Consider the following 26,988-nt stretch of genomic DNA (forward strand, 5'->3'; position numbering starts at 1 on the left):
AAAAGAAAGGGGGGGTAGTCAGAAGGGGGAATGAAACATGAGAGACTATGATCTATGAGAAACAAACAAACTGAGGACTTCAGAGGGGAGGGGCGTGGGGGAATGGGATAGACTGGTGATGGGTGGTAAGGAGGGTACGTATTGCATGGTACACTGGGTGTTATACGCAACTAATGGAGCATCAAACTTTACATCGGAATCCGGTGATGTACTGTATGGTGACTAACATAATATAATAAAAAATCATTAAAAAAAAAAAAGAAATTGAAGAATGAAACCCAGGGACTCTTGGCAGCTCGGATCCTGACATTTGGGTGGGTGGGGGGGATGATCTGGAGTGAGAAAAATGAGGCCAAAACAAAGAGGAAACAGGGACAAAAGAGAGAGTCTTAGTAGCCTGCCTGTTCCCTGGTTCCATTGTTTAATCATTTTTTGAATGAGCAAGATAATCTGGATTCTTCTGATCAATTCTCCTTTTGCCACAGTGGCTCCAGTTGGGTTTCTATTACTTTTTACTCTGTGAGCCTTATTTAATATACTTACTTAGTAATAGGCATGAATGGGTGACTCCTAGAGAGCAAATGGCTTAAACAAAGTATCAGTACAAGCACAACGAGGTGAATGGAGGAATACAAGTAGTTTGGTATTTGTCAATGTGTAAACATTAAGACAAGAAGCGTTTAAGCATTTAAACATTAAGCGTTTAAGCGTTTAAACATTAAGACAAGATGAGGCCAATAAGTAGGCAAAATATGATCATGGGGCCTATATTATGCAAAGGACTTTAGAACTTGATCCTATATATATTCTGTTCATTCTGCAGGTTCTAAGTAGCCATTAGGCAGAGGTTCTGTAAACCTCACTATCATTAATAGTAATTAAGAGGTTCTTAACCTGGCAGTCACAGGCAGGCTTCAGTTGTCCCCAAATCCAATGAAATAGCGTGAAAAGTCTATGGGTGTGTATGAGTTTGTTTTGGGGTTTTGTTACGGAAAATGTCCTCAGCTTTCGTCAGATATTAAAGCAGTCCCTGACCCAAAATATGTTATGAACTGGTATGTGCAGGCATTTTGGGGAATAATGGCTTCAAATATTCATGCAAATCTCATTTTCCCCTTGATTTCCTCACAACTCTTGCAAAACCGTTCACCACAGAGAAAATGCTCCATAACGTTTCTGCTGGACATTGTCTTAAGGGCTGGCTTCTCTTTGGAGATCTTGAAAAAATGTAAAGAGATGATAGACCTGGTTTATATAGAGATTTTAATAGAGAATGCTGGATATGACCTCCACCCTGTTCTTGACCTGGGCAGCCAGACCAGAACTGTAGGCTTTCAGAGGTGGCATCTGGGGTACCACCGCTGTCCCAGAAAGCCAACTCTAAGTAACACCCTAGTCCTAAAACTGGCAGGTGAAGAGACTACAAGTCCCAGGATGCTCCACTATCGGAGCAGGGGCGGGGGCGGGGTGGATCTCCGCAGTGACGTCACCCTCCCGGGGTGAGCCGGCGGTGGGCGGGGCGAAGGGGCGGGCCGGGGAGGCGGCCTTGCGCGCTGGTGCTGATGCAGGATGGCTGAGCGCGCAGGAGCCCGGGAGGTCTGAGCCGGGCGAGGCTCGCTCCCTGCGCATCGCCTAGTCCGCCGGCCGCGTGGTCGCGGGCAGGTGGGCCTGGAGCGCCGCGCCGGGCCAGGGCAAGGCCAGGGAAGTCAGGTCTGCAGCTGGAGGGGCCGGAGGCGGATAGAAACCGGTCTGGGAGCGGCCGGAGCTGCCCAGCCCACCGAGTTCGCGATGACCTGCTGAGAAGCTTCGTTGGAGGCTGCAGGAGGCGGCCTCGCTGTAGGCGGTGCGGTTCGTGGCCTCCTCCCTCGTCCTGCTGAGCCCCGGCCCCCCACCCATCCCTGCGCCCCCTCCCTGCTGCCGGCCGAGATGGCGGATCCAGCTGAATGCAGCATCAAAGTGATGTGCCGGTTCCGGCCCCTCAACGAAGCGGAGATTCTCCGAGGGGACAAATTCATCCCCAAATTTAAAGGCGATGAGACCGTGGTGATTGGGGTAAGTGTCCGGGACGTGTGGCTTCCCCTGCTGCTTCGCGCAGCAGCCGGGCGCCCGAACGCCCCAGACGGCAGAGGTGTTTGGCCGCCTCTTCGGACATCCCTCACAGGGCTGCCCTCTCCCGTAGACTTGAAGAGAAACCCCCTCCCCCACGCCCTATAGTTGGCTCCCGGGCGGTGGAGGGGCGACTGGGGGAGGCGGGGCGGGCCCAGGTGGCGAGAGTAGAGGTGGGGGGCGAGGAAGGGTTCGGCGCCGCCATTGTTCTCGGGGTGGGGGCCCTCGTGGGCCTATTGTTCCCCGCCTTGGCCACGCCGCGTGGGTAGAGTGCTCGCGTTACCCTCAAGCGGGGTGCCCAGGCTCCCCTTAAAGTATGATCTCTGCAGCCCACAAATGATTCCAGGCATCAGTTCAATTTATCGAACACTTTACCTGTTCCTCTTACGGCCTTAGGGGAAAAAAAAAGATAAAAAGGTACTGGAAAAATCCTAGCCTCGGCTGGGAGCTCCCACGCCGTGTAGACGCGGCTCCCCACGGCGTTTCACCTTGCCCCGCGTGCAGAAGGCGGGGGGGGGGCGGCTGTGGGGAACACTGGTGGCCTTGGTGTCCCCGGGAAGGCCTGGTGTGTCTTCTGCTTCCTCTTAACCCAGGCTGCCCTGGACATGGTCTCCGGGTCTGACCCTTCCCCAGTGAGGCGACCCCCCACCTGGTGTCCACAGACCTTCGGATGTGCTTCGCACTGGGTGGAGAGTAGGCCGTGTGCTCACATCTGTGGGGCTAGAGGGCCCAGAACGCAGTCAAATAGCCCCTCTCTGCCAGGAGTAGAAGTTACTTTGTGTGGTTGGGTCAACCCCTTTCCCCCCTCCCCCTTGATCTCCCTTCCTACCTTTCCCTTCCTCCCTTCTTCCCCTCCCCCCACTTGGTTCCCTTTCTGCAGCTCGGGTTGCTGGTGGGGGCAGGGAATACCATTGGGTTTTAGTTCTTAAAGCAGTATGTCAAATGAAATAAACCAGCCTCCCCCCCGCACCCCGCACCCCGCCCTTTCACCCTCCGTTGTCCCCAGCGTGTGTAGCTGACGGTGCCCTCTTTGTATGTGAGCCGCGTGGGGAGGGACCGAGTTAATGGGAGCCTCCCGATCCCCGCTGACATATTCCTGGCAGCCTGCTCGAGGCTGCTGATGCAGCCTTCCCGTTCCCGGCATTGATTAAGTGATGTCATCCCGATTACTGAGCATGCTCCGGCTACCCCCTCCCTCCGATTCCCCCAGTGGCTGGTGTATTTAGGTCAAGTGATTGACAGGTGACAGTTTATCCAGGGTCTCTGCCGGCATCAGCCAAGCCTTTCTCAAGCACTAGAGGCTGACGTTTGCCGGCCCAAGCAGCCCCCAGCATCTTTGTAAGCCAAGGTGCCGCAGTCCCTGCGAAGGGCCCGGGGGACTAGCAGGTGCTAGCTGAATCGGTAGGCGGGCGCTCTCCGCGAAAGGGTAACGGAGGCAAGGCTCTGGCTGCCCAGGGGCTTCATCCCTTACCTCCCTTAGAAAGGCAGCTCCCCTTGACGACCTCTTCTCCTTTCCCCATTTTCACAGTCCTAGGAAAACCGTGACCTCCAAATGCTATGTGGATTGGCGTTTATTCTAAGAGCTGACCTATGAGGGCAGGACAGAGGGCTTTTCTCTCAGCTTAGTGTTAATTTGAAGAGAAGATGAATGCTACAATTATTGACGAGGAGGAAAATTCTATACTTAATGGCAGATATGGGATCTGCAGCCAGCACATGGGGCAGATAGTAGCTTGTTTGGGTTACACCTCTCAGTTGGGATCAGCCTGCAGTCTGATTTGCTGTTTCCCGAGCCAGGCTGTGGTTTAGATAGAGTGGGAGTTACTGGGGACATCTAGTCCCTGCCCCTTACCTTGTAACAGTTTTTTAAACAAATAATTATGCAGCGCTAGAACGTGTTCTGGTGACCCTATTTTCCCCCCCAAAGGTTTTAAGGAAAAGACTGGAGAAGTTGTTTTTTCTTCTCCTTCTCTTTTCCCTTCCCCCCTTCTCCGCCTCCTCCTCCTTCTTCCTCCTTTCCATTTTCCTCTTCTTCCGCCTCCCCCTTTTTCTCCTTCTCCTCTTCCTATTCTTTCTCAGTCTTCTAAGAGTGGCCTCCCCCTTTTTCTCCTTCTCCTCTTCCTATTCTTTCTCAGTCTTCTAAGAGTGATACACCAAGACTAATGAAATAGAGTAATAAATCATCCTCTTTATCTGTGTGCAAGGCAGAGATCCTAAGAACTATATGTATTTCCCATCTAAGTATACATATGATATTGACTAAATACATTAAAACAAAGTCACTATATAAAATAAGTAATTTAAGCAAAAAATTGTGAATGTGAATATACATGTAACTCTTCAACTGTAAAGTGAAAATTTTGATTATCTTACTATAATCCTTTAATACAACAGTTTTGAATTTTCTTTAAGATAAGTTTTTTTATTGAAATAAAGCAGTCATATAGAAAAGTGTTATCATAGGGTGCAGCTTAATAAAGCTTTTATAAAGTAACTACTGCCTTGTAACCACTTATCAGACTAAGAAACAGACATTTTGGGGACCCCAGAAGTCCCATTAGGGTCCCTCCCAGTCACTAGCTCCCTCTGCCTTAGGGTAACCACTTTTCTGACTTCTAATGCCATAGGTTAGCTTTTTTTTTTTTTTAATAAACTTTATGTACATAAAACCATATAGTATGTTTGCTTTTGTGCGTGGCTTCTTGCAGTCAACATCATGCTTGTCAAATTCATCCATGTTGTGGTGTGTAGCAGCAGTTTGCTCATCTTCTCTGTTCTGTAGTATCCCATTGTATGAATGTACCACAATTTATTCATCCATCAACTGTGGGTAGACATTTGGTTTCCACTTTGGGGTTATTATGGACAGAGCTGCTATGAACATTGTTTTACATATCTTTTGGTGAGAGTGCATACAGAACAGAAGACTGTCAGATGCTGAAGATGTTGGGACTGGGGTTGGCATGTACCAGGACCTTTCCTATTCCTAATTAATAATGTGTAACTAAAGGAAATGACCATTCTAGCAGCCTGTATCATGTTTTGTACACTGAGTGGAATGGCTCCCAAGTCAATTCAGTTGCATCCAGCCCATAGGCTTCAGTTGCAGGTGGAGACTGCCTTAGGTGAGCATTTCTTTCCTGGCTTGTAGAGGCACAGATTGTGGGGACCAAAGAAGGCCAGACTCATCCAGAAATGTCAGTCATCTTCACTCCCAACATATACATGTAAAAAATGAATTTCTGGAGAGTTAGCTGTTAGTCTAAATTCAGAATCCCAGAAATTCTTTTTTTTTTTTTTAAAACCAGGGTCATTTTTTTTTCTTTAAAGTTCTGTTCAATTTTTATGGAGATATATGCTAAGAGGGAGATTTTGCAGGTGGAGTTTCTATATTTGTCTTTTTAAGAAAATGTCTTATCTTGGTAGAATCATCTCTACCATTCCTGCATTTTATTTTCAGCACTTCTGCAAAGCTTTCTTTCTCTGAGCACCCCAGTCACAGTCTCTCCCCACTTTGAACCTCTGTAGCATTATTTTATATACAATCTTGTAACTTTGTTGTCTTAGATTGTTACTAGTTTTATCATATGTCTAATGACATTGTAAGCCATGTGTAGAGATAAGGACCATCTATGTTTTACTTCTTTGTACTTCCCAGGGCCTTGCCCACAGAAAGCGCTTAACAAGAATTTATTGATCTCATTGTTGAATCTAGAAATCTTCACTTTGGTATATTTAACTTATTTTGTGGGCTCTTAATTGGCTGTAGGCTTCAGGGAGTAGTTAAAACACCAGTTTTAAAGGGAAGTACTATTCCTTTGAGCAGTCCAGTAAGACAGCAGAATGCCCTAAGAGAATTGGGAAAGTACTACGTTCAGCTTTGTTAAAAATTAGGAAAGTTATTGACATTGGTGGTGAGCTGAAAGTGGAGGGTGGGGATGATCTAGTGATTAGAAAAGGGATTCCACATAAATTAATTCTTCAGAGGAAAATATTGGATTTATAGCATTTCTTGAAGTACTTCTCCATTAGCTGCTAAAAGTCCTGGTGAGTCAGCCATTACTTTGGGCTCTGATTATAGGTTTTGATGTATCTGTAATGATGGAAATTCTCTGTTTTGGAGGGTTCCCAGTAAGGTTCTTTGAAATGGACTTTGACTCTTCAGTTTCCTCATTTGGGGCTTTCCTCTTGTTCAAAGTCCTAGGAAAGCAGTAAGTTCTGACCTATTTGACATTAGCCATGAGCTCTGAGCTGGTCAGTGGCATAGAAAGTGGCCTCATTCTGTAGGAACTTAGATTAGTTGTGGGTAGTGGATGGGCAAGAAAGGATCAGGGCAGAGACTAGATTCCAAGCTGGAGTTACTGTGGAGATTAAGGACTAAAGAAGTGAAGAAATATGGCTAAAATTTTTCGTTTTGTCTGTAGTAATGGTCTTTAAAAGCAAGAACATTAAACAATTTTCCATTTAAATTTATACACAGTAAAATCACTTTTTTGGGGGCTATAGTTCTATCCTAGGGGCCTTGACAAGTACAGGGTTTTATAACAATTCTGTATTAGTTTTCTTTTTTTTCTTTTTTTTTTTTTTTTAAAGATTTTATTTATTTATTTGACAGAGATAGAGACAGCCAGCGAGACAGGGAACACAAGCAGGGGGAGGGAGAGGAAGAAGCAGGCTCACAGCAGAGGAGCCTGATGTGGGGCTCGAACCCATAACGCCGGGATCACGCCCTGAGCCGAAGGCAGACGCTTAACCGCTGTGCCACCCAGGCGCCCCTGTATTAGTTTTCTTTTGCTGCTGTTAATGGATAACTATAAATTAAAGGCTTAAAACTATACAAGTTAATTATCACACAGTTTCCATAGGTCAGAAATCCATCAGATCAGCTGGTTTTTCTGTTTAGAGTCTCATAAGGTCAAGACCAAGCAAGCTGTTGGCAGGGCCATATTCTGTTCTAGGGGAAAATCCATTTCTTTGCTCATTCAGGTTGGTGGCAGTATCCTTATGGTTGTAGGAGTGAGGTTCTGTTTCCTTGCTGGCTGTCAGGCCTGGCTGTTCTCAGCTTCTAGAGGCCACTTCCAGATCCTAGTCATGTGGCCCCCTTCACCAAGTTAGAAACCAGCAACAGGTTGGTCCCTCTCATGGTTCACATCTCCCCTGCAACTTCCGTGGCATGTCTCTCTCACTGACTCTTCTGCCTTCCTCTTCCACTTTTAAGGGCCCATCTGATTACAGTGAGCCCACCCAGGTAATCTGGCATCATCTCTCCATTTTAAGGTCAGCTGATTAGTAACCTTAATTACATCTGCAAAGTCCTTTTTACCCTGTAGCATTCACGTATTCACAGATTCGAGGAATTAGAGTGTGAACATCTTTTGAGGCCATTGCTCTGCCTACGACACACCAGCACACTCAAGATAGAAAATAGTTTCATTTACATGCCTCCCCCTCCTCTCCTGGCCAAAAAGCCCTCATGCTACTCCTCTGTCGTCAAACCTTCTCCCCTCTCTTAACCCCTGACAACCACTTCCTCTTCCTTTCTATAATTTTGCTTTTTCCAGACTGTCACAAAATTGGAATCACATATTAAGGATCTTTTTGAGCCTCGGTTCTTTTACTTAAGAACTTTGAGATTTATGTTGTTGTTGCATGTATCATAGTGTATTATTATTATTATTATTTTGCTTACTGGTAGTCCATCATATGGATATGACACAGTTTGTTTACCTATTCACCCACTGAAGGACACTTGGGTTGTTTCCAGTTTGGAATGATGATGAATAAAGCTGCTATAAGCCTTTGCATTTAGGTTTTTGTGTGAGGGTAAATTTTTATTTCTCTTGGGTAAATACCCAAGATTATATTGATCATATTTAACTATGTGTTTAACTCTAAGAAACTGCCAAACTGTTTTCAGAGTGGTTATACCATTTTGTATTCCTCCCTAAAAGTAATATTTTAAGCTAGGATTTTAAAGAGTTTATTCAGTCACTTTGTCTAAGTGAAGACTGGTAGTAGTGTTCAGTAGTGTCGAGATAAATCAGTCCTTCATTCTCTGTGCCCTAAATTCAGAGATGTTTACATCACTTGACAATGAATGCGTGGTTTCCAGTAAATATACTCTCTGAAACTTTGGGATGAGTGAGCACAAGAGAGTAGCTATAATCTCACATGTGCCCATGAGGCCACTCTCTGCTGGAGGTGAGCACACAGTCGGTACTTCCTAAATGAATGGGGTTGGTAGAGGCAGCAGGGAGAGTCAGACAGAATGGAGTGTGGATTCACTAACTAGCTTTGGGGCTGTTTTTCAAGTTGCTTAGCTTTTCTGGGCCTCAGTTTGATCATATATAAAATGGACATATAATTACTTATTTCACAGGGCTGTTAGAATGAAATGAAATGAAGTGGTCAAAAGGGCATCTAGCATAGAGAAAATGCTCAATAAATGCTAATTATCTCCCATGTTTCCATTTGCCTTGTAATTTTCTCATTTTTCAGAATTAGCTTTGCCCCCCAAAATTACTGCCCTTAACTCTATCCCCTGAACATGCTTTTTGCATGTCTGTTTCTTAGGCATTTGTTCACTTCCTTCTTCTGCTTGGAATAGCCCCTTTTTTCATCTTATTTGTGAAATTCCTAACCATCCATGAAGGCAGAGCTCATGGTCTGTTTATTTATAAACTATATCAGCTGATCCTTTTATTTGCAATGATCGTGTATAGGAAAGAGTGTGTGTGTGTGTGTGTTTTACGGGTCTTTGCCTCCTTCCCCGTAGTTGTCTAGCTGCTTAGTAAGGGTACCTTGATTGTGGCTTTCTTCTTCCCTGTTCCCTTCATGGAATCAGGTCTCCATAAATGCCAATTTCTGCATTGCCTTAAATATCTTGGGTATCACTGGGGATTTCTCTCTGCCTCCACCTGTGCTTTTCTGGCCCAACTCCCCTATTTAATGACAATGTTTTCCATTCTTGGTTTTACTTCCCCATTTAAAATAGGAAACCTCCCCCAATTTGGGTTCCCTTTAGTCCCTGCCTCAGATTTCTCACCTGTGTCTACTTATTAAACAAGCGAAAAGAGAACTACCTGCTCCCTAATGGTTTTTCTTGAGTTAAGAAAATATAGCCCCATTGACAGATCCGATTTCACCTTATTTCTCTCGGGTTTTTTTTTACAAGGTCCTCTTTTTGTGGCTGAGAAAGCTCCTCCCTTAACCCATTTGCTGCACGCCAACCAAGTTCCTTTCAATAGGGATTGACTATTGCATGTGTGGTTATCTGCCAGTAGTGCAGACAGCGTGGGAGAACATGGAGTTTTAGATTCCTCACAGTACTTCCCAGCGGCGGACCTGGCATGAGTCAGACAGTCCAGGACCAGCTTCCAGTTCTGCACCTTCTTAGCTGCATGGACTTGGACGAACTGCTAAACTTTACTAAGTTCCAGCCTCTTGGCCTATGAAATAGGGCTAATATCACTCTCCACCTTGTAGGATTATTGTGATGGTCACAAGAGTGGATGCTCACGGAGTGCTGCGCACAGTACCTGGCAGAGAGCGGACATTCAGAAACTGTCTGCTTTATAAGACCCGCTAGGGGTTATTTCTCTGTGCTTTTCTCAGACTGACTAATCTTGGGAAAGCCCAGACCCTTCACAGCTTCCCTGGAACCCTCAGGTTGTATAAAAGAAAAAAATTATTCTGACACTTGCAAATATAGGAAGGAAGATGATTGTGATAGGTATCAGTACTATCACAATGTGGGAGAGAAGTAAGGCTCAACTTCAAATACAAGGGGAGCAGGTTGCGGGGGTGGGTGGCTCGGTAAATGGACAGCTACTTAAAGGACATCAAGGGGAGGGGAGTTCTTGCTAAACTGACCTAACAGGATTCTTGCTAACACTGGACTCTTCAGGGACAGACATGGAAGTTTAAGTTCAAGGCCCAGTTGAGAAGAGGGCTCAGAGGTGCCTGAATGAAGTTTGGTCAAGAAGAGAGTCTTTGTCAGTTGGAACCCAAATGATTCAGTGGGCATTCGAGACCTTCTGTATTCGGGGCCTGCCTGCCTTCCTGACCTCACCCCATTACCCCATGTTCCATCTGTGCTTCTATTCCCCCAAATGATTAGGCTGCTAAGTCTCCCCTGCCCTACCCCAGCTGCTCACATCCCACATGCCTGGGACAACTGTCTTCAAAGTGTAGCTAAATGGCATGCATCCATTTGCTTTTAGAATCTCATCCCATTAGTGCCTTCCGTGAAACTTTTTCTGACCAGCACCTTGCCCCTCAACCTGGCCAGGTTACACTCTTCCTCCTGTGCACCCCTTATCCATGGGTAGCTCCCGAATGACCTCCCCAGCACTGTGTTTCATTTATTTGGGTATATGTGTCCTTTCTTCCAAGAAACTGAAAATCCTTTGAGGGAAGGAAACGTGTGCCATTTTTTTTAACATCTTCAAGGCCTGGAACAGAGTAGACACTCAGGACCAGATGTCTTTTGAAAGAAATAGAAGAATGCTGACCATCCTAGGCTGTTAGATGTTCGGAGCCTGGAGTTATTTGCTTGGATTTTTACCTTGACCTCTCTCCAGCCCTGATAACTTGTTTTCCTACTTTGGACATCTTCATAGTTTTATTGTTACTGTCTTGAATGAAATAGCTTTTTCAGTGTTCTGACATATTCCATGCTCATTGCAAAAATACTCAGACCATGCAGAAAAGCATGAAGAAGGTGTAAAAAAATACTTTCTATGAACCAGAAAATACCATTGTTAACATTCATTGTATATCCCAGCACTTTTCCATTTTATAAAACACCATACTTTGTTTTCAAACAAAGATAGGATTTTGTAAAAGTCTGTTTTGAAACCCACTGTTTTGCTTAATGGTATACTTCAGATATCAGCATTTTTAAAAGTTGCATATAATTCTATTATATATCTAATCAATACTTCAATCATTTCCTAGTGTTAGACATTTGGATTTTTCTGCTTGTTTTTCTTTCTGTTACAAACAAAGGTGTGATAAACATTGGTACACACATCTTTTTGTGCACATGCCTGATTGTTGTTTTAGAATACATCCCCAGAATTGGGATTGCTGGGTAACAGGATATAGATGATTTTAAGGCAGCCATAGTTTTTGAGAATCTCTGCAATTCAGAGATGGTAAATTGTCCTGTTTTATATTCTTACTTCTTTGCCTACCAGCTGGAATTGCTGCCAGTTTGTCTCATAAGCCATCCTTTCATACCTGAACTAAATTAAATTCTTACCAAGAGTATGTGCTCTGTCATGCACTGTTAAGCCATAGATCCAGAACGCGGCAATGCCTTCAGACTTCTAATGTAAACCATACGGTTTTGTAGGCCGTCTCTTGTCAGTTTCGATATCCTAAAGGATGTTGTTTCTTGGAGGTGATCAAAAGCTAACTCTCTCTCTTGAGGCAGAGAAAGAGACCAAGATCGTAGTCTTAAAGAAAAATAGGGTAGATGTGCCCTTTCTTCTTGGTGCTAATATTGAAAGGCCTGTGATACCTCTGGGTGGTGGTAAGTTGGGATAAAATAGCCATGTCAAAAAAGCCCTAGAAAGAGCTGCCCCCCGTTCATCTCTGATTATTAGGTACTCTTTCAAGAAACTTATTGTATAAAATTCCAAATATGCACCAAGTAGGAAGAATAACAAAATCTACCCCCATGAACCTATCAACCAGTTTTAACCGTCAACAAATGGCCAATTTTATTTTTTTGTGTACTCTCCTAAACTTTCCTCCCCAAATCACCTGATTGTTTTAAAGCAAAATCTCACAGTATTTTATTCCTAAACTATCATACACACACACACGTATATATACATGTATATATGATCAGTTCTCTTTTAAAACCTCAATAATATTATCACAACTAAAATATGAGCAATTCCTTCATGTCAGATACTCATATTTCCCCCATTGCTTCATAAATTTCTTCTGCAGCTGCTGTGCTCAAATCAGAATACTAGGAGCTATTGATTGTAAGTGAGGAGAAAAAGAAATGCTCATACATAATCGACCGTGAAACAAGAAAAGGAGGCTTTTGCTATGGAGTCATTTGGGACAGTAGAAACACACACAGGGCAATCAGGCTAATCAGGATTTCCAGCCTATCTCCCTTAACAATGGTCACGTCCCACTTATTCTCTCTAATAAACCAGTGCCAGCAGTGCGGTGTCACCCAGGAAAGCTATTTAAAGAGCTTGATGTGTTAGAGGTTCTTCCTGCTGCTTTCCCCCTGGCTTTAGTTGGCTCGTATAAACATCAGGAAAGCAGGCAGGTGTATCACTCAGTTGTCTTCTGAGCTTAGTACCACCTTATCAGATCGGTATCAACTACCTTTACAGCAATTCTTTTAGGTGTTTCTAGGTGTATTAGTATTTATTATCTTTTCAGTCAATGGATACCTGTCCTTGATGTGAATTGAATATTGGAAAATAAATCCAACAGAGCAGAAGGGAAAAATATATACGTGAGAACAGAATTCACTGCAACATAATACTTTAAGGAAAAAGGTTTGTAGTTGTCTTTTTATGTTTCTTATTCCTTTTCTCACTTACAAAAGAAAAAGCTTTGGGGCCACCTGGGCGGCTCAGTCAGTTCAGCATCTGCCTTCGGCTCAGGTCATGATCATGGAGTTACAGGATCTAGCCCTGCTCCGTGGGGAGCCTGTGTCTCCCTCTCCCTCTGCCTGCCACTCCCCCTGCCTGTCAAATAAAATAAAATTTAAAAAAAGAAAAAAGTTTTGAAGGGAGATGGAGTTGGAGAAAAAGTATAAAATAAAAAATAAATCCCAGTAATTTATGCTTTAACTTCCTAGACGGCAGTGTATGGTTCTAAGAACTGCCAATCAATAATACTACTTCGGAAGCCGGTTATTTAAAGATCCTGGCAACACAATTCTAGACTGACACATCCTGGGACTTTTCCTTTCTCAGGCCCTCTCACAGAGCAATCTCTCCCATTTCCAGGTTTTGTTTTGCCTCATGAGGAAATGAAGAGCAATCTGCTTCAATTCTTTGAGGACGTTATATCATAGTTTTTTTTCTGAGCAACTGTCTGGCACCTAACTCCCCAGAGATTATTGATTTTCATCTGGGAACCTGGTTAAATAACAACTCCATGTGACATCAGAAACTTTGGATAGTCTTGGGGGAAGGGACTTCTGCTCCTCTGTCATAGCCGCCTCCTGCCTCATAGAGCAGAACAAATTCCATTCTGACTGGTGAGCATCCAGACCTGTTTTGGTCCTGGTCACTGGTGGGCAGGATCCCATGAGAGGCGGTCAGTTCCTTCCTGTAGCTGGCCTTTGTGGTGAGCTGACCTCTGCGGGGTCTGGCTTCTTGGGCTGGCTTCCAGGAGCTGTTTTTCTGTCTCCTCTCCACATGCTGCTCAGTGGGTAAGTTAGGCTGGATCCACAGATTCACCCCCAGGTGGGCTGGTCTCAAGGTCCAGAAGATGTTGGGTTGCAGGATGGAGGGGTGGTGAGATAAGGAGAGTAGAAAGACCATGTAAGCCTACTTGCTTGGCCAGGTTCGGTATTGGGATGATGGGTGCTGGTACCCCAACCCAGTGGTGCCTGGATACTTGAGCAAACTCACCCAGCCAGTGTGTAGGAGGGGCTGACTGTTGGGGGGGGGGGCTTCTGGCTTTCTGGGTCCTTTGTACTAATATCATCCTTTAGCATAAAACCTCCTAACTAATGATTTATTTATACAAAATTTGTGGAAAGTAGACTTTAGAAAGGAAGCGTTTAGCTCTTTGGTAATTACTAAACAACACAACCTACTAATTACACGTTCAAACAAGTGGGGGAAAAGCACCCAAAGTACTGTATCCTAGAGGAACAACACTTGCTTGTTCATTTGTTTGTTAAATGTTTCTTTTTTTTTTTTTTTAAAGATTTTATTTATTTATTTGACAGAGAGAGAGACAGCCAGCGAGAGAGGGAACACAAGCAGGGGGAGTGGGAGAGGAAGAAGCAGGCTCATAGCGGAGGAGCCTGATGTGGGGCTCGATCCCACAACGCTGGGATCACGCCCTGAGCCGAAGGCAGACGCTTAACCGCTGTGCCACCCAGGCGCCCCTGTTAAATGTTTCTTAATAAACATGGCTCTTGATAAAGATTGGCTTGAAGATCTGTTTTAAGCTGTATTTTCTGGTCTAGACGTTTATCCAAAAGGGCCTATAAAGGGGAAAATACGTATCTATTTAATACTTCTTTAGTTCTATTAAAAAGCAAATGTAAAGAGGGAATATATACATTCATGGAAAACTTGAAATTAGGTGAGTTCTTTATAACTATGAAAAATGTTTCCTTTTCTAAAGAGTAAAAGAAAAGTTTTTGGACTTCGCAGTATTGCTGTGCTGTCCATTATGGAAGCCGCTAGCCTCGTGCAGCTAGTGAGCTCATGCAGGGTGGCTGGTCCAATTTGGGATGTGCAGTAGAGGTAATATTTACACTGGCTTTTAAAGACAGTACAAAAAAAAGGAATATAAAAGATCTCATTTTTGTGTATTCGTTGCATTTTGAAATGATAGTATTTTGGGTATATTAGGTTAAATAACATTAATAAAATGATTTCCCCCTTTTTATTTTTACTTTTTAAAATGTGACTAGTAGGAAATTTAACGCATGTGGCTTGCATTCTTCGTTGGCATTGCATTTCTGTTGGATAGAGTTGCACTAATATTTTGATGCTGTCATACTGTTTCTGTATTTGTTAATTTTAGTTCCACTTTGGTGTATTGAGGGCTTATTGTGTGCTAAGCCAAGTAAGTCAAGATCCCTGCCATCCATAACCCTATATATATAATCTAAGAAAAGAAGGCAAGTTAAAAAAAAAAATTAGCATGCTGGGAGTGTCCAAAGAGAAGAGAAAACAAAACCTTGCTGGAGTTAAAGAGAGAGAAAGCACCTCCGGTTGCATTCAGGGAAACCTCTGCAGAGGGACCATTGATCATTACCTTGACATTGGGGCAGGACCTACCTCGCACGTGTAAAATTTGCCTTTTTTTTTTTTTTTAAGATTTTATTTATTTATTCGACAGAGATAGAAACAGCCAGCGAGAGAGGGAACACAAGCGGGGAGAGGGAGAGGAAGAAGCAGGCTCATAGCAGAGGAGCCTGATGTGGGGCTCGATCCCACAACGCTGGGATCACGCCCTGAGCCGAAGGCAGACGCTTAACCGCTGTGCCACCCAGGCGCCCCTAAAATTTGCCTTTTTAAGTTATTTTGCAGTTCTACATAGCTGCTTTAGGGATTTCCGTTTTGAACAGTGCTCCGTCTCTGTGCTATCACTCCCCGCTCGCTCACAAGTATTGTGACATTGAGTGTTGCCCGCGGAGCTGCGGGAGGAACTGCCCACCCCGCGTCCTATAATGAAGGACTGGCCATTAACAACAGCGGGCTGTGACGCGCTTGCAGTGGGTGACATTGGGAACACCCAGAGATGACACGATGCATAGTCTTTGAAGAATGTCATGATGCTGCCCTGCTGTCCAGCGCCCCCCCCCCCAGCCGTCCTGGGGACCTCGCCGTTAGGGTCGGCCGCCCAGGTACGCGGGTTTTTTTTACTTCCACGGTAAATCTGCCACTTACCTTCTGTCGGCATCTGTCGCTAATGCTAGGAATGACGAAACCTCTGGTCCTGGAAATGCATTTCCCTTTATAAGCACGGACGCCTCCTAATGAGGTCCCTCCATCCCGCGGAACAAAAGCGCGCAGTAGGAGGCCCGCTGGTGGGAGGAGGCGCTGTTGTGGGAAAGCCTGGAAACGCCCTCCCGGTCGCTCGCAGGTGCCTCTTTGTCCTAGCATCTGTGCGGGAGAGGTCACCTTGCCGGTGAAGGCCGCACAGCTCTTTGGAGAGGGAGTTGGTTCTGTGCTGGAAAATCTCTTTCCCACCCCCCTCGTGTCCCTTTTTGTCTGGGTTGGCACAGGCTTTATTTTTCCTCCTTTGTAAATGGCAGAAACGCCATGATGTAACATGAAAGCACAATAATACAAAACCAGCCCTAATCTCACCACCCTGTGTCATCCACTTTACTTTTTTTTTTTTTTTAAGATTTTATTTATTTATTTGACAAAGAGAGCATAGCAGGGGGTGGGGGTGGTGCAGAGCAGAGGCAGAGGCTGAGGGAGAAGCAGATTCCCGCCTAAGCAGGGAACCTGATGTGGGGCTGGATCCCAGGAGCCTGGGATCAAAACCTGAGCCGAAGGCAGACGCTTAACTGACTGAACCACCCAGGCGCCCCACCAGTTTACTTTTTATATCCTCCTTTTCCCTTTCCTCATTGACGCTTAACATTTCAAAAAATGTTGCTTCCAACCCTGGATATATACAATTCTGCCTTTTTTTTTCTTTGTACCTAAGCTTACTTCATAAATGATTTCTACCTTGTGTAATATCTTCATGGTTATGATTTTCAGTGATGATTTAAGTGCCGGTTGGGCTGATAGATCACGGTTTGCTAACCCCTCTCATGTTGTTGGCATTCAGATCTCCACCTTCCCATTACTCTGGGTGATGGTTTAGTGAACATCCCCAGACACAGAGGTGTTTTCTTTTGTTGAGTTGTTTCTAGAGGATGCATTCTCCAGAAGTGGATTTACTGGACCCAGTGCTGTGAACACTTTACTTGATCTTATTCAATATTATCCCAATGCTTTCTGTGAGACCATTTCCTACGGCTTCTGGGGTTATGCGTGTCCTATTTGGCAATGAATTCATTTTTGATGGAATTATACATAACTGAAGCAATATTTAACAATGTGTTTCTGATGGTATGGAAGTTGCCGGGAAGACTTTGGCATTGTAGGTGAGGACTGTTTAATTTGGAATATTGCCCATGTCAGAGGCTCCTCAGTGTACAACAGTAGTCTCGTGGCTTTTGGTCTTGCCTATTTGAGGGAAGAGATGATGGAAAACAGCCCTCTAAAGTGGTTTAATTCTGGCAGAATTTCTTCAGCACTAAATTTCCTTCCGGAAGATGTAACTTACTTGGAAAGTGAGTATGGGATGTTGGAGAGAACGTGCTTTTCCACTTGGATGTTTAGGACTGTATTTAGAGAAAATTCCTTAATGTTTTTAAAGTTAAGGATAGCCTCTTTTTTATATTCTATTGTCCCCACCCCATCCTATCACAAACACAGCCCTAGGCAACAGTGTGTTCAGTACAAATGTCAGGTGATAGAGTATCTTGGTTAGCAGAACTACAGACTACGTATGTGTTACTGCTCTTCTCACAGACCTTTATGCATCCGTTTGATGAAGAGTAATTCTCTTCTTAGACCAGTGAAGTTACACTCTTCCCCAACTGCTTGAGAATGATTGTAATTCTAACAGAATAGTGACAGCATCTAGCAAAATCTGTTTTACTTAACACACACTTATGTAAATGCCCTACCCTATGTATATCCATTTACTTTAATCCCCGGTCCCACCCTAAGAGGTAACTACTATTGTCCTACCCTTCTCTGCATTCCACAGGTGAGGAATCTAGAGCACAGAGAGGTTAAGTCCCTTGCTCAAGGTCACATAGGTGTAAGTAATTTGTGGACCTAGGATTCAGACTAAGGCAGTAGGGCCCTAGAATCCTTGCTTTTAGCCATTTGCTGTGTTGCCACCTGCGTTTTGGTTCATAACAGGAGTTGAGAATGTCCACGTGCCCAGCATTTTCTAAATTAGAGTTGCTCTGGGGCACAAGTCCTTTGAGTTATTCCCTGATAAAGGGGTTTGTTGTCAATTAAATGTAGGAAGTGTTGCTCACATTCTCTGCCTCTTGGAGACTACCCCCCTCTCTCATCAACAATCCTGCAGTGAATAAGCACTCTTAGTTTTGTTTACTTGGTGTTTACCATTAGCAACCCACTGGGCTGAGACTTAATTTTGGGAACTGTTGTAGAAGGTAGCTATAACCTGGGCTGTTCTTGAAAGTGGAGGGTTTTTTGTTTGTTTTTTTCCTCTCTGTTGCTTGCCCCTTGCACTGATACCAGATTTTTGTATGAAGGTCAAAATTAGTTCTACTGTTGCTCTAATGTCCATTTGAGAGACACTCTGGGGTGTTCCATAGAACACAATGCCGGTGTTCTCAGGGTGTGGTGCATTTGCTAGGAGATATTGTAGGTTCAACTTCGGAATGTTTTAGTGTACTCTTAATCTACATGAATCTGTCCACAGAGAAAAGGATTATGTTGCTTTTTTTTTTTTAAATAAAAACATGTGTCCACCTGCTATTCTGTGTCTTAAAAGTGGAGAGATTTATGTCTGCTGCTTGGATTTCTAAATCCATAGGTACATTCAACCATATTAGAAAGCTGTCTTCTAAGAATTGTGATTAGATTTTAAAAGGTGCTTCGTGAAGATAACTTTTCTCATCTTCAAGGAATGACAATTGTTTCCTTCTTTCCACAACATATACTTTTTATTCCTTTTTTCTTGTTTCGCTGCATCCGATAGGACCTCAGGATGATCTAAAATAATGAGTGAATGAATGAATAAATGACTAAGTAAAGGAGTATTTCTTCTGGTACTTATTGTCTCATTTTTATGATTATATTTGGTCTGATTGTCCCTCTCTACCTGTCCCCGTAAGTCCTACCTGACCATGAAAGGAGCTGCTAACATGTTTCTTTTGAGAAATTCATCATAATTGGACCAAACTATATACAGGCACTCCTTAGGAAACACAGTCTGTTTATTCCACCCTCAGCCAACTCACTGTCTAGTAAGAGAGACAGACAGACACGTGTGTGCAGGTGCCCACATACACAATGACAGTACAACCGAGAAGTGATTGACCAGTGCTCAAGGTTTATTGAGCAATAAACACCTTTAAGGTTGAGGCAGATTTTGCAAAATAGTTCCATTTTCCAAGGAATAAAAATTTTTTTGTGTTGAATATCCAAACTCTGTTTTGTTCTATTCAGCTCTTCTGTTGGCAGAGCCAAAAAGGAAAGAAATTAGAAATTCATTACGTACAGAAATGATTGATTTCAAATGATATCCCCTTCTAGTAAAACATAATGCCACACACAAAACAATCTTCTCTTGATTTGCAACTTACTAGAGTTAAAAAATTATTTTAATTTGAACTGAAAACTAGCATCATAAAGAAAGAAGGTCCAAGAAATTCTAAATTGAAGAGATTAAAATAAATGAACTATACTTACAAATCTATTGATGGTCCTTAGCTCTGAAAGGTAAATGTCTGTAATTTACCTAAATTGTCTTGAAAGGAAAAGAAATAAGAGAATTTCTTTTTTGGATGTCTGGCATTTTCCTAATAACCTGACTGTAGAGTGATTGAATTACTACTATAACCCCATAGCTGTTATTTTCATTTCAAGAGTGTGGTTTAATTCCAGCTGAAGCTTATATTTCAAATGAGTTTTTGTGTAATATATGTAATAAATCAATACTGAGCCACAGGGTCTGAAGATCAAAATTATTTTAGACTAATCAATACATTTTTCTTAAATATGGTCAATTGTTCATCCTAGCTTATTACTCAGGAAAATGGAAGGGGGAGGGAAGATAAAAGAAACTATGAAAATAATTACAATCTGGAAACAACAGACGTTGGTGAGAGTGTGGAGAAAGAGGAACCCTTTTACACTGCTGGTGGGAACACAAGCTGGCACACCCACTCTGGAAAACACTATGGAGATTCCTCAAAAAGTTAAAAATAGAGCTATCCTACAACCCAACAATAGAACTACTAGGTCTTTATCCAAAGGATACAGAAATGGTGATTTGAAGGGGCACATGCACCTCAATCAACAATAGCCAAATTATGGAAAGAGCCCAAATGTCTGTTGACTGATGAATGGGTAAAAGACGTGGTATATATGTACAATGGAATATTACTCAGCCATCAAAAAGAATGAAATTTTGCCATTTGCAACAACATGGATGGAGCTAGAGAGTATTAGGCTAAGCAAACTAAATCAGTCAGAGAAAGACAAATACCAGATGATTTCACTCATATGTGGAATTTAAGAACAAAAGAGATGAACATAGGGGAAGGGAAGGAAAAATAAAATAAGATAAAAACAGAGAGGGAGGCAAACCATAAGAGACTCTTAACAATAGGGAACAAACCGAGGGTTGCCGGAGAGGAGGTGGGTGGGAGGAATGGGATAAATAGGTGATGGGTGTTAAGGAGGGTGCTTGTGATGAGCACTGGGTGTTATATGTAAGTGAGGAGTCGCTCAATTCTACCCCTAAATCTAATACTGCACCATATATTAACTAACTAGAATTTAAATAAAATCTTGGAAGAAAATAAAACAAAAATAATCAGAAATGTTCAATAGCTTTTTTTTACTTGCTTTAATTTTCTTTGACTTTTTATTCGAAATATTATGTAAACACTTTAGGACAATTAAAAAGATACAGGGAGGTAAAAATTGGAAAGTAGAAATGTCTCATATCTCCTCTCTCCAGAATAACCACTGTTAACTAATGGATTTTATATTATTCCAACATCTTTATAAATCTAATTGTTAAATATTTAATACATTTAAAATAATGCATATAACAAAAATAGGTCATGAGACATTCTAATAAAATGAACACCCATGAAGTCACCGTCCCCCTAATGGCACTTTATCAATGTGTAAAATTCCCTTGGTCACAGCTGCTGTCATTCTAGAAGAAGCCATCCTCTTAAATTTTGGTTTTGTCATCCAGCTAGTATTCTTTATGGTTTTACTGCAGACATTCTTTGGTTTGCTTAATTTTGCTTGGTATTGAATCAATGAAATATTTATAAAAATACTGTGTATATTTTCCTGTGACTGATCTTTTCTCTTAACATTTATGTTTCGACATGGACGGCACTGGAGGAGATAATGCTAAGTGAAATAAGTCAAGCAGAGAAAGACAAGTATCATATGATTTCTCTCATCTATGGAACATAAGAACTAGGATGATCGGTAGGGGAAGAAAGGGATAAAGAAAAGGGGGGTAATCAGAAGGGGGAATGAAACATGAGAGACTATGGACTATGAGAAACAAACTGAAGACTCCAGAGGGGAGGGGGGTGGGGGAATGGGATAGACTGGTGATGGGTAGTAAGGAGGGCACGTATTGCATGGTACACTGGGTGTTATACGCAACTAATGAAGCATCAAACTTTATATCGGAATCTGGGGATGTACTGTATGGTGATTAACATAATATAATAAAAAAACATTTATGTTTCGAAATAGCTACTTAAAACTGCTGTGAGTTCTGAAGGTAGAAAATAATAGCCTATTCAGATCCGGAGAAATCTCTGGTGTCTCTCTTCACCTTATAAGGAGAAGACACCAATCCTACTGGATTAGGGCCCCATCCTCGTGACTTCATTTGACTCTATTGGTTTTTAAAGGCCCTATGTCCCCAAATATAGTCAGTCATATTGGAGGTTAGCGCTTCAACATAGGAATTTTGTGGGGACATGATTTAGTCTGTAACAGGTTGCTTGTACCAAAGTCCTACTGTACATGGCAGGGAGTTCAGAGATGACAAGTCACACCTTTCCTCTGGAGGTTATAGCCCATGTGGGTTTCCTGGCTTTTTCCTGATAATAAGACTAAGATTCCCCGGAAGAGAGCTCTTGGGGAGCCCTCCCAGAGAGTAACTTTGTGAGCATGCAGAGCTGAGCCTTCAAACCAGGAAGTAGAGGGGCCAAGTGAGAGGCATGTCAGCTTTCCCCTGTGTTGGTGGTGGTGGTGGTGGGGCACTCCTGGACTTTCATCCTGAGTATTAGAAGTGGCTGCCCTGAAAGCCAGCTGTTGCTGTCATAATAGGGTAACTGGCTGCATCAAAGAAATCTACAGCAGTCGGATCATTTTTATAGACATCTCCCCTTCAGGAACATCACAGCGCTGACATCTCTCCTGTTTTAGTCAAAGAGGAAAGAGAAATCCAGACAAATGTTTTGGTAAGGGATTGAGAGTGCCCTCAAAGAGAGAACAGGGAGGTGATTCTCTTAGAATCATTGTCATCTTGTCTTGTTGGAACTCTCGGGGACTCCAGGTGATTGTACATAGCCACGAGAAAAGTCAGTAGGAACATAGGAAGCTAAAAATCAACAGCCGTTTGGGACTGAGTTATTGATAATTGTCACCCTATGGAAAGCTAGCCTATTCCAGAATTCTGTGATGGGGTTGTTTTCATGGTAGCAGCAGTTTTCAGTTTTTTTTTTTTAAACTATGACACCATGATGCATTTTACCAAGAAATCCAAGATTTATCCTTGACATCATGAATCTGAAATAATAGATTTATGAAGCAGTATGTTTAATATGTGTGATTTGCTCTGACATTTTCTCCTTTTTTTTGTTTGTTTTTTTTTAAATTAAAAAAATTTTTTTTGTTAAGTAAGCTCCACACCCAGTGTGGAGCCCAGTGTGGGGCTTGAACTCACAACCCTGAGATCAAGACCTGAGCTGAGATCAAGAGTCAGATGCTCAACTGACTGAGCCACTCAGGCACCCCACACTCTGATATCCATTCTACTCGTTCACATTTTATTTTTTTAGATGCTAGTTATGATCTAATAAATGTAATTTGTGAACCGGCACATAGTAGATTAGTGTTTCTCTAGTAGGGTTTTTTTGGAGGGGAGTTCATTCAAAAAACGAATTCCCTGTGATGAATTCAGGGAGAGCTGGAGGACATCAAAATCTCACTTTTTACCATTCTTATGTTCTGATCAGCTCTAAACTCCCCCTGAAAGATACTGTAAGAGTATGTGATGTTTATTTGTGCAACAGATATTTTTTGAGCCCCGGCTCTAGGCCAGATACTCTGAGAGGCACTAGTGAAAAATTTTCTTGACTGGTGGCATGTACATTAAAAGTATGCAGAACATGGGGTGCCTGGGTGGCTTAGTCAGTTAAGCATCTGCCTTTGGCTCAGGTCATGATCTTGGGGTTCTGGGATCAAGCCCTGCATTGGGCTCCCTGCTCAGTGGGGAGTCTCCCTCTTCCTCTGCCTCTTCCCCCTCTCCACCCCCCAATTCGTGCTCTCTCTCTCTCTCTCAAATAAATAAATAAAATCTTAAAAAAATATATATATGTAGAATGCAATTTACAAATGATATTATAAAACTTATCCTTACTTAGTCCAAAAGAGTCTGTTTGGCACTCTGCTTCCTCTCCCCCAACCGACGCTGATGATATGAATGTTTAACTTTGGTGTCTCTGAAGTCCCAGTCCTAGGCTCTCTGTCCTGTGCGCTCCAGGGGAGGTAGTGGGGAGAGCCTGTGGTTTGGGTCAGTAGAGATGACTCAGGCCCTGATTTTACCTCTCCCTGAGGGCATGATCTCACGCAAGTCAACTAATTTAACATGTCTGCAATGAAATTGAGATGCTAAGCACTGGCTGGTGGAGTGGGAGTGAAGATGAAATGAGATCCTATCTGTGAAAGCAGTCTGCACACTGTACCCACCCCCCAGTGCCCTCTGCGTGTAGACCATTATGTGAAGTCCTACCTCTCTCCTAGACCTCTCTTCCTGCCACATGTCCTGTTCAGTCCACATAGGACTGGAGACCTTTAGGCATCTAGGGGGTGGAAAGTTCTAGACTGAACCATTCTTTCCAGTTGGAAAAAGCCAAATTTGCCAATTCTCTGCAGTCAAATAGGCAGACTCACCTTGAATATGTCTATTTCTGCAGTGATTTCAGTGAGTGTTAAGATCACCATTAAATCATTAGTTAGATAGATACACAAGGTCACAAGACCCTCAAAGGCATATCTCATGAGACAGTTCCCATCCCATCTGTGGTAGGCAGAAAGATGCCCCCTTCCCAATTCCTGGAACCTGAATATGTTATATGACAAGAGGGAATTAAGGTTGTTAATCAGTTGACCTTCAAATAAGGAGAATGTCCTGGATTATCCCCCTGGGCCCAGTGCAATCACAAGGGTCCTTAAATGGGGAAGAAGGAAGCAGGAGAGTCAGAACCAGACCTGAGAAAGACTCAAACCAGACCGTTGCTTTGAGGGTGGAAGGAGGACCTGAACCAGGAAAAGTGGGTGGCTTCTAAAAGCTGGCGAAGGGAAAATGGACTCCCCCCAGAGACTCCAGGAAAGAAGTGCAGTGCTGCTAACACCTTGGCGTTAGCCCAGTGAGACCCACAGAAGACTTCTGACCCACAGAGCCGTAGATAATAAAGTTGTGTTGTTTTAAGCCATTAAATTTATGGTAATTTGTTATAGCAGCAATAGGAAACTAATACATCATCCTACTATTATTTAATTTTTTTCTGTGTCCCATTTTTATGGTTTTGCAGCAGAATGCCCAACATGGAACATAATTGCAAGTGTCTGGATATTATTTAATTTTTTACAAAGAAAAAACACACGTATTTGCTGGACATGAATATAGGGTGAGAAAAACAGTAAAACAGTTTGAAGGGCCCATTTTCACATTAAAAACCAAATATCCAAAATTCAGATGAAAATTTTATATGAAATGGAGACATTATGTATATGGTCCTTGCTTCTAAAATAAAAGAATTAGGTGCTCACTTTGTAGAATATTAATTAAATAGTATTTTTTTTTTCAGAATTCAGAATTGTTGACCTATGTAATTCTTTTGGCAGAAAAGACTTTTTAATCTTTTTAAAATAAAGATTCAATGACAAAGCACATACAGTTATATCCCCCTGTTCCCTTACATTCATGTTTCAAGACTAGTTGCTGCTTTTATTGTTAGAAATCTGTGGCAGGTTCAGCTTTTGGATCATCAAAAATGGAGACCAGAGGAAATAAAGAAAATTAAAGGGATTATTTTATTCTCTTGAATGAGAACATCCTAGACATGTTTGCACTTTGCACAAAAAAGAATGGATAGTTAATACCCTTCACTCACCTAAAGGCTCCTTGAAAATGAGTTCAACAGATTGCCTTCACCAAGTAATGGGAATTTCTTCCTCCTGAATTCCATGAGATTGGGTCTCCCCTTCATCTCTGTACCCTGTGCATAGCCCCTGCTTTCATGGCTGAGTGTAGGATGGTCCCGGGGCATTGAGGCAGCAGAATGATTGCAGATCCTGTGGAAAACAAGTGGGAGGGAGCACAGTGGCCTCATCCTGCCCTACTTCAAGCTTGGCTCAAACCAATACAGAAACAATTAAGGTTGGTAGCTGCCCCAGAATCTGGCTGCTTGGTCAGCTTTATTGAGCCATTTCCTACTCTTCAGGTACCTCGTTTGAGTGTTCCTTGGAAAGCTACTCTGCTGATTTTGTGATTTTTTTTTTCCCATTTGCCTTCTCTGCAGCTCAATTTTCAGTGTTCCCCAAAGATGTCTTTATTTTGACAATACTTTGTGCTTCTCAGACCACAAAGGAGATGGTTTTCCTGATAATTTGTCTCCTCATTCTTTTTTTTTTTTTTTAAAGATTATTTATTTATTTATTTATTTAACAGAGAGACAGCCAGCGAGAGAGGGAACACAAGCAGGGGGAGTGGGAGAGGAAGAAGCAGGATCCCAGCAGAGGAGCCCGATGTGGGACTCGATCCCGGAACACCAGGATCACGCCCTGAGCCGAAGGCAGACGCCTAACGACTGTGCTACCCAGGCGTCCCCGTGTCTCCTCATTCTTTTTTTTTTTTTTTTTTTAAAGATTTTATTTATTTATTCATTTGACAGAGAGAGACAGCCAGTGAGAGAGGGAACACAAGCAGGGGGAGTGGGAGAGGAAGAAGCAGGCTCATAGCGAGAGAGCCTGATGTGGGGCTCGATCCCATAACACCGGGATCACGCCCTGAGCCAAAGGCAGACGCTTAACCACTGTGCCACCCAGGCGCCCCTGTGTCTCCTCATTCTTAAACCCACATCGTTGTGGACACCCTTTGTCCGATAACCTTCTCAGTCTTGCCATTTCCTATTTAAAGCTTACAGTCCCGTGATCCGGTGACGTGGGCAGGGCCTTATCTGTGAATGTGTCATGGTAAGCGCAAGAAAGCCCTCTGATCTGTTTTAAGAACTTTGGAAATCAAAACTTAAAACATGCCTCGTCCTTTTCTTCCATCAACAAAGGCAGAAAGTAATACAGAGGCTCTTCCCTGTCTGCCAGGAGAATCCTGAGTGGCTCTTCCCCATCACAGGGCTGGCCCGCCTCCGCTGCTTTGCAAGCTTACTGTCTCCTTTCTGACAGTTACTTGAAGTATGAAATGAAGTTTATGTCTAGCCACTTCTATGGCAACGTCAATCAGGGAATTGATACTTTTACTTTCTAATTACAAACTCTCTTCGAGAAAGGGTTTAACAACTATTTAGTTGGTGCTTTGTCAGTAGAGTGGGAAACATTGGTGAACAAGAGTGGAGCCCAGGCTGAGAGTCTAGGGGGAGAAAGAGATCACTTCAGAGGCTATTACAGTGTATTATGGGAGGGCAATTACAGGGGTGGGAGCACAGGGAGGACACCTGGCCCAGCATGGGGCGGATGGGGCGGGGCAGCTGCGTTGGAGGAAGCTTCACAGAGGGGTGAAATACCCCAGGAAATTCATTACCAGTCTGTAACAGAACAGGGTAGCTTTATATCATCGTAGCACATATAAAAAACATGGCATTGTTGTGGTGGAGATCAAAAGTGCTGGTTGCCAAGGTGGGGTTGACTGGAAAGGGACACAGTGCAAATGCCCTCTCTCTTGTTTTTGGGGACTGTTACATGAGGGTACGTGATTGTCAAGATCATCTGGAGGAGTACTTCAGATTGCATTTATTATATGCAAGTACAAAATAGGATTTATTGTGAGAAAGCTTTCTGTACTAATATATGGAAAGATATATGAAGATACATGATACTTCAAGATACATGAAGTGAAAAAAGCAAGGTGGAAGACAGGTGTATATCACATATC

At 43.0% G+C, this 26,988-nt stretch overlaps 1 protein-coding gene across 1 annotated transcript in view; it reads left to right on the plus strand.

Moving 5' to 3' along the window:
- Positions 1–1,526: 1,526 nt before the first annotated feature.
- Positions 1,527–26,988, plus strand: part of KIF5C (kinesin family member 5C) — a 145,774-nt gene continuing 120,312 nt past the window's right edge. Inside the window, exon 1 of the mRNA XM_011230488.3 lies at positions 1,527–2,052. Within this exon, the coding sequence (XP_011228790.1) occupies positions 1,927–2,052 (126 nt within the window). The 5' untranslated portion in view covers positions 1,527–1,926. The remainder of the gene's footprint in view (positions 2,053–26,988) is intronic.

The sequence above is a fragment of the Ailuropoda melanoleuca genome, chromosome 2 (assembly GCF_002007445.2).
Source record: "Ailuropoda melanoleuca isolate Jingjing chromosome 2, ASM200744v2, whole genome shotgun sequence".
NCBI lineage: Eukaryota > Metazoa > Chordata > Mammalia > Carnivora > Ursidae > Ailuropoda > Ailuropoda melanoleuca.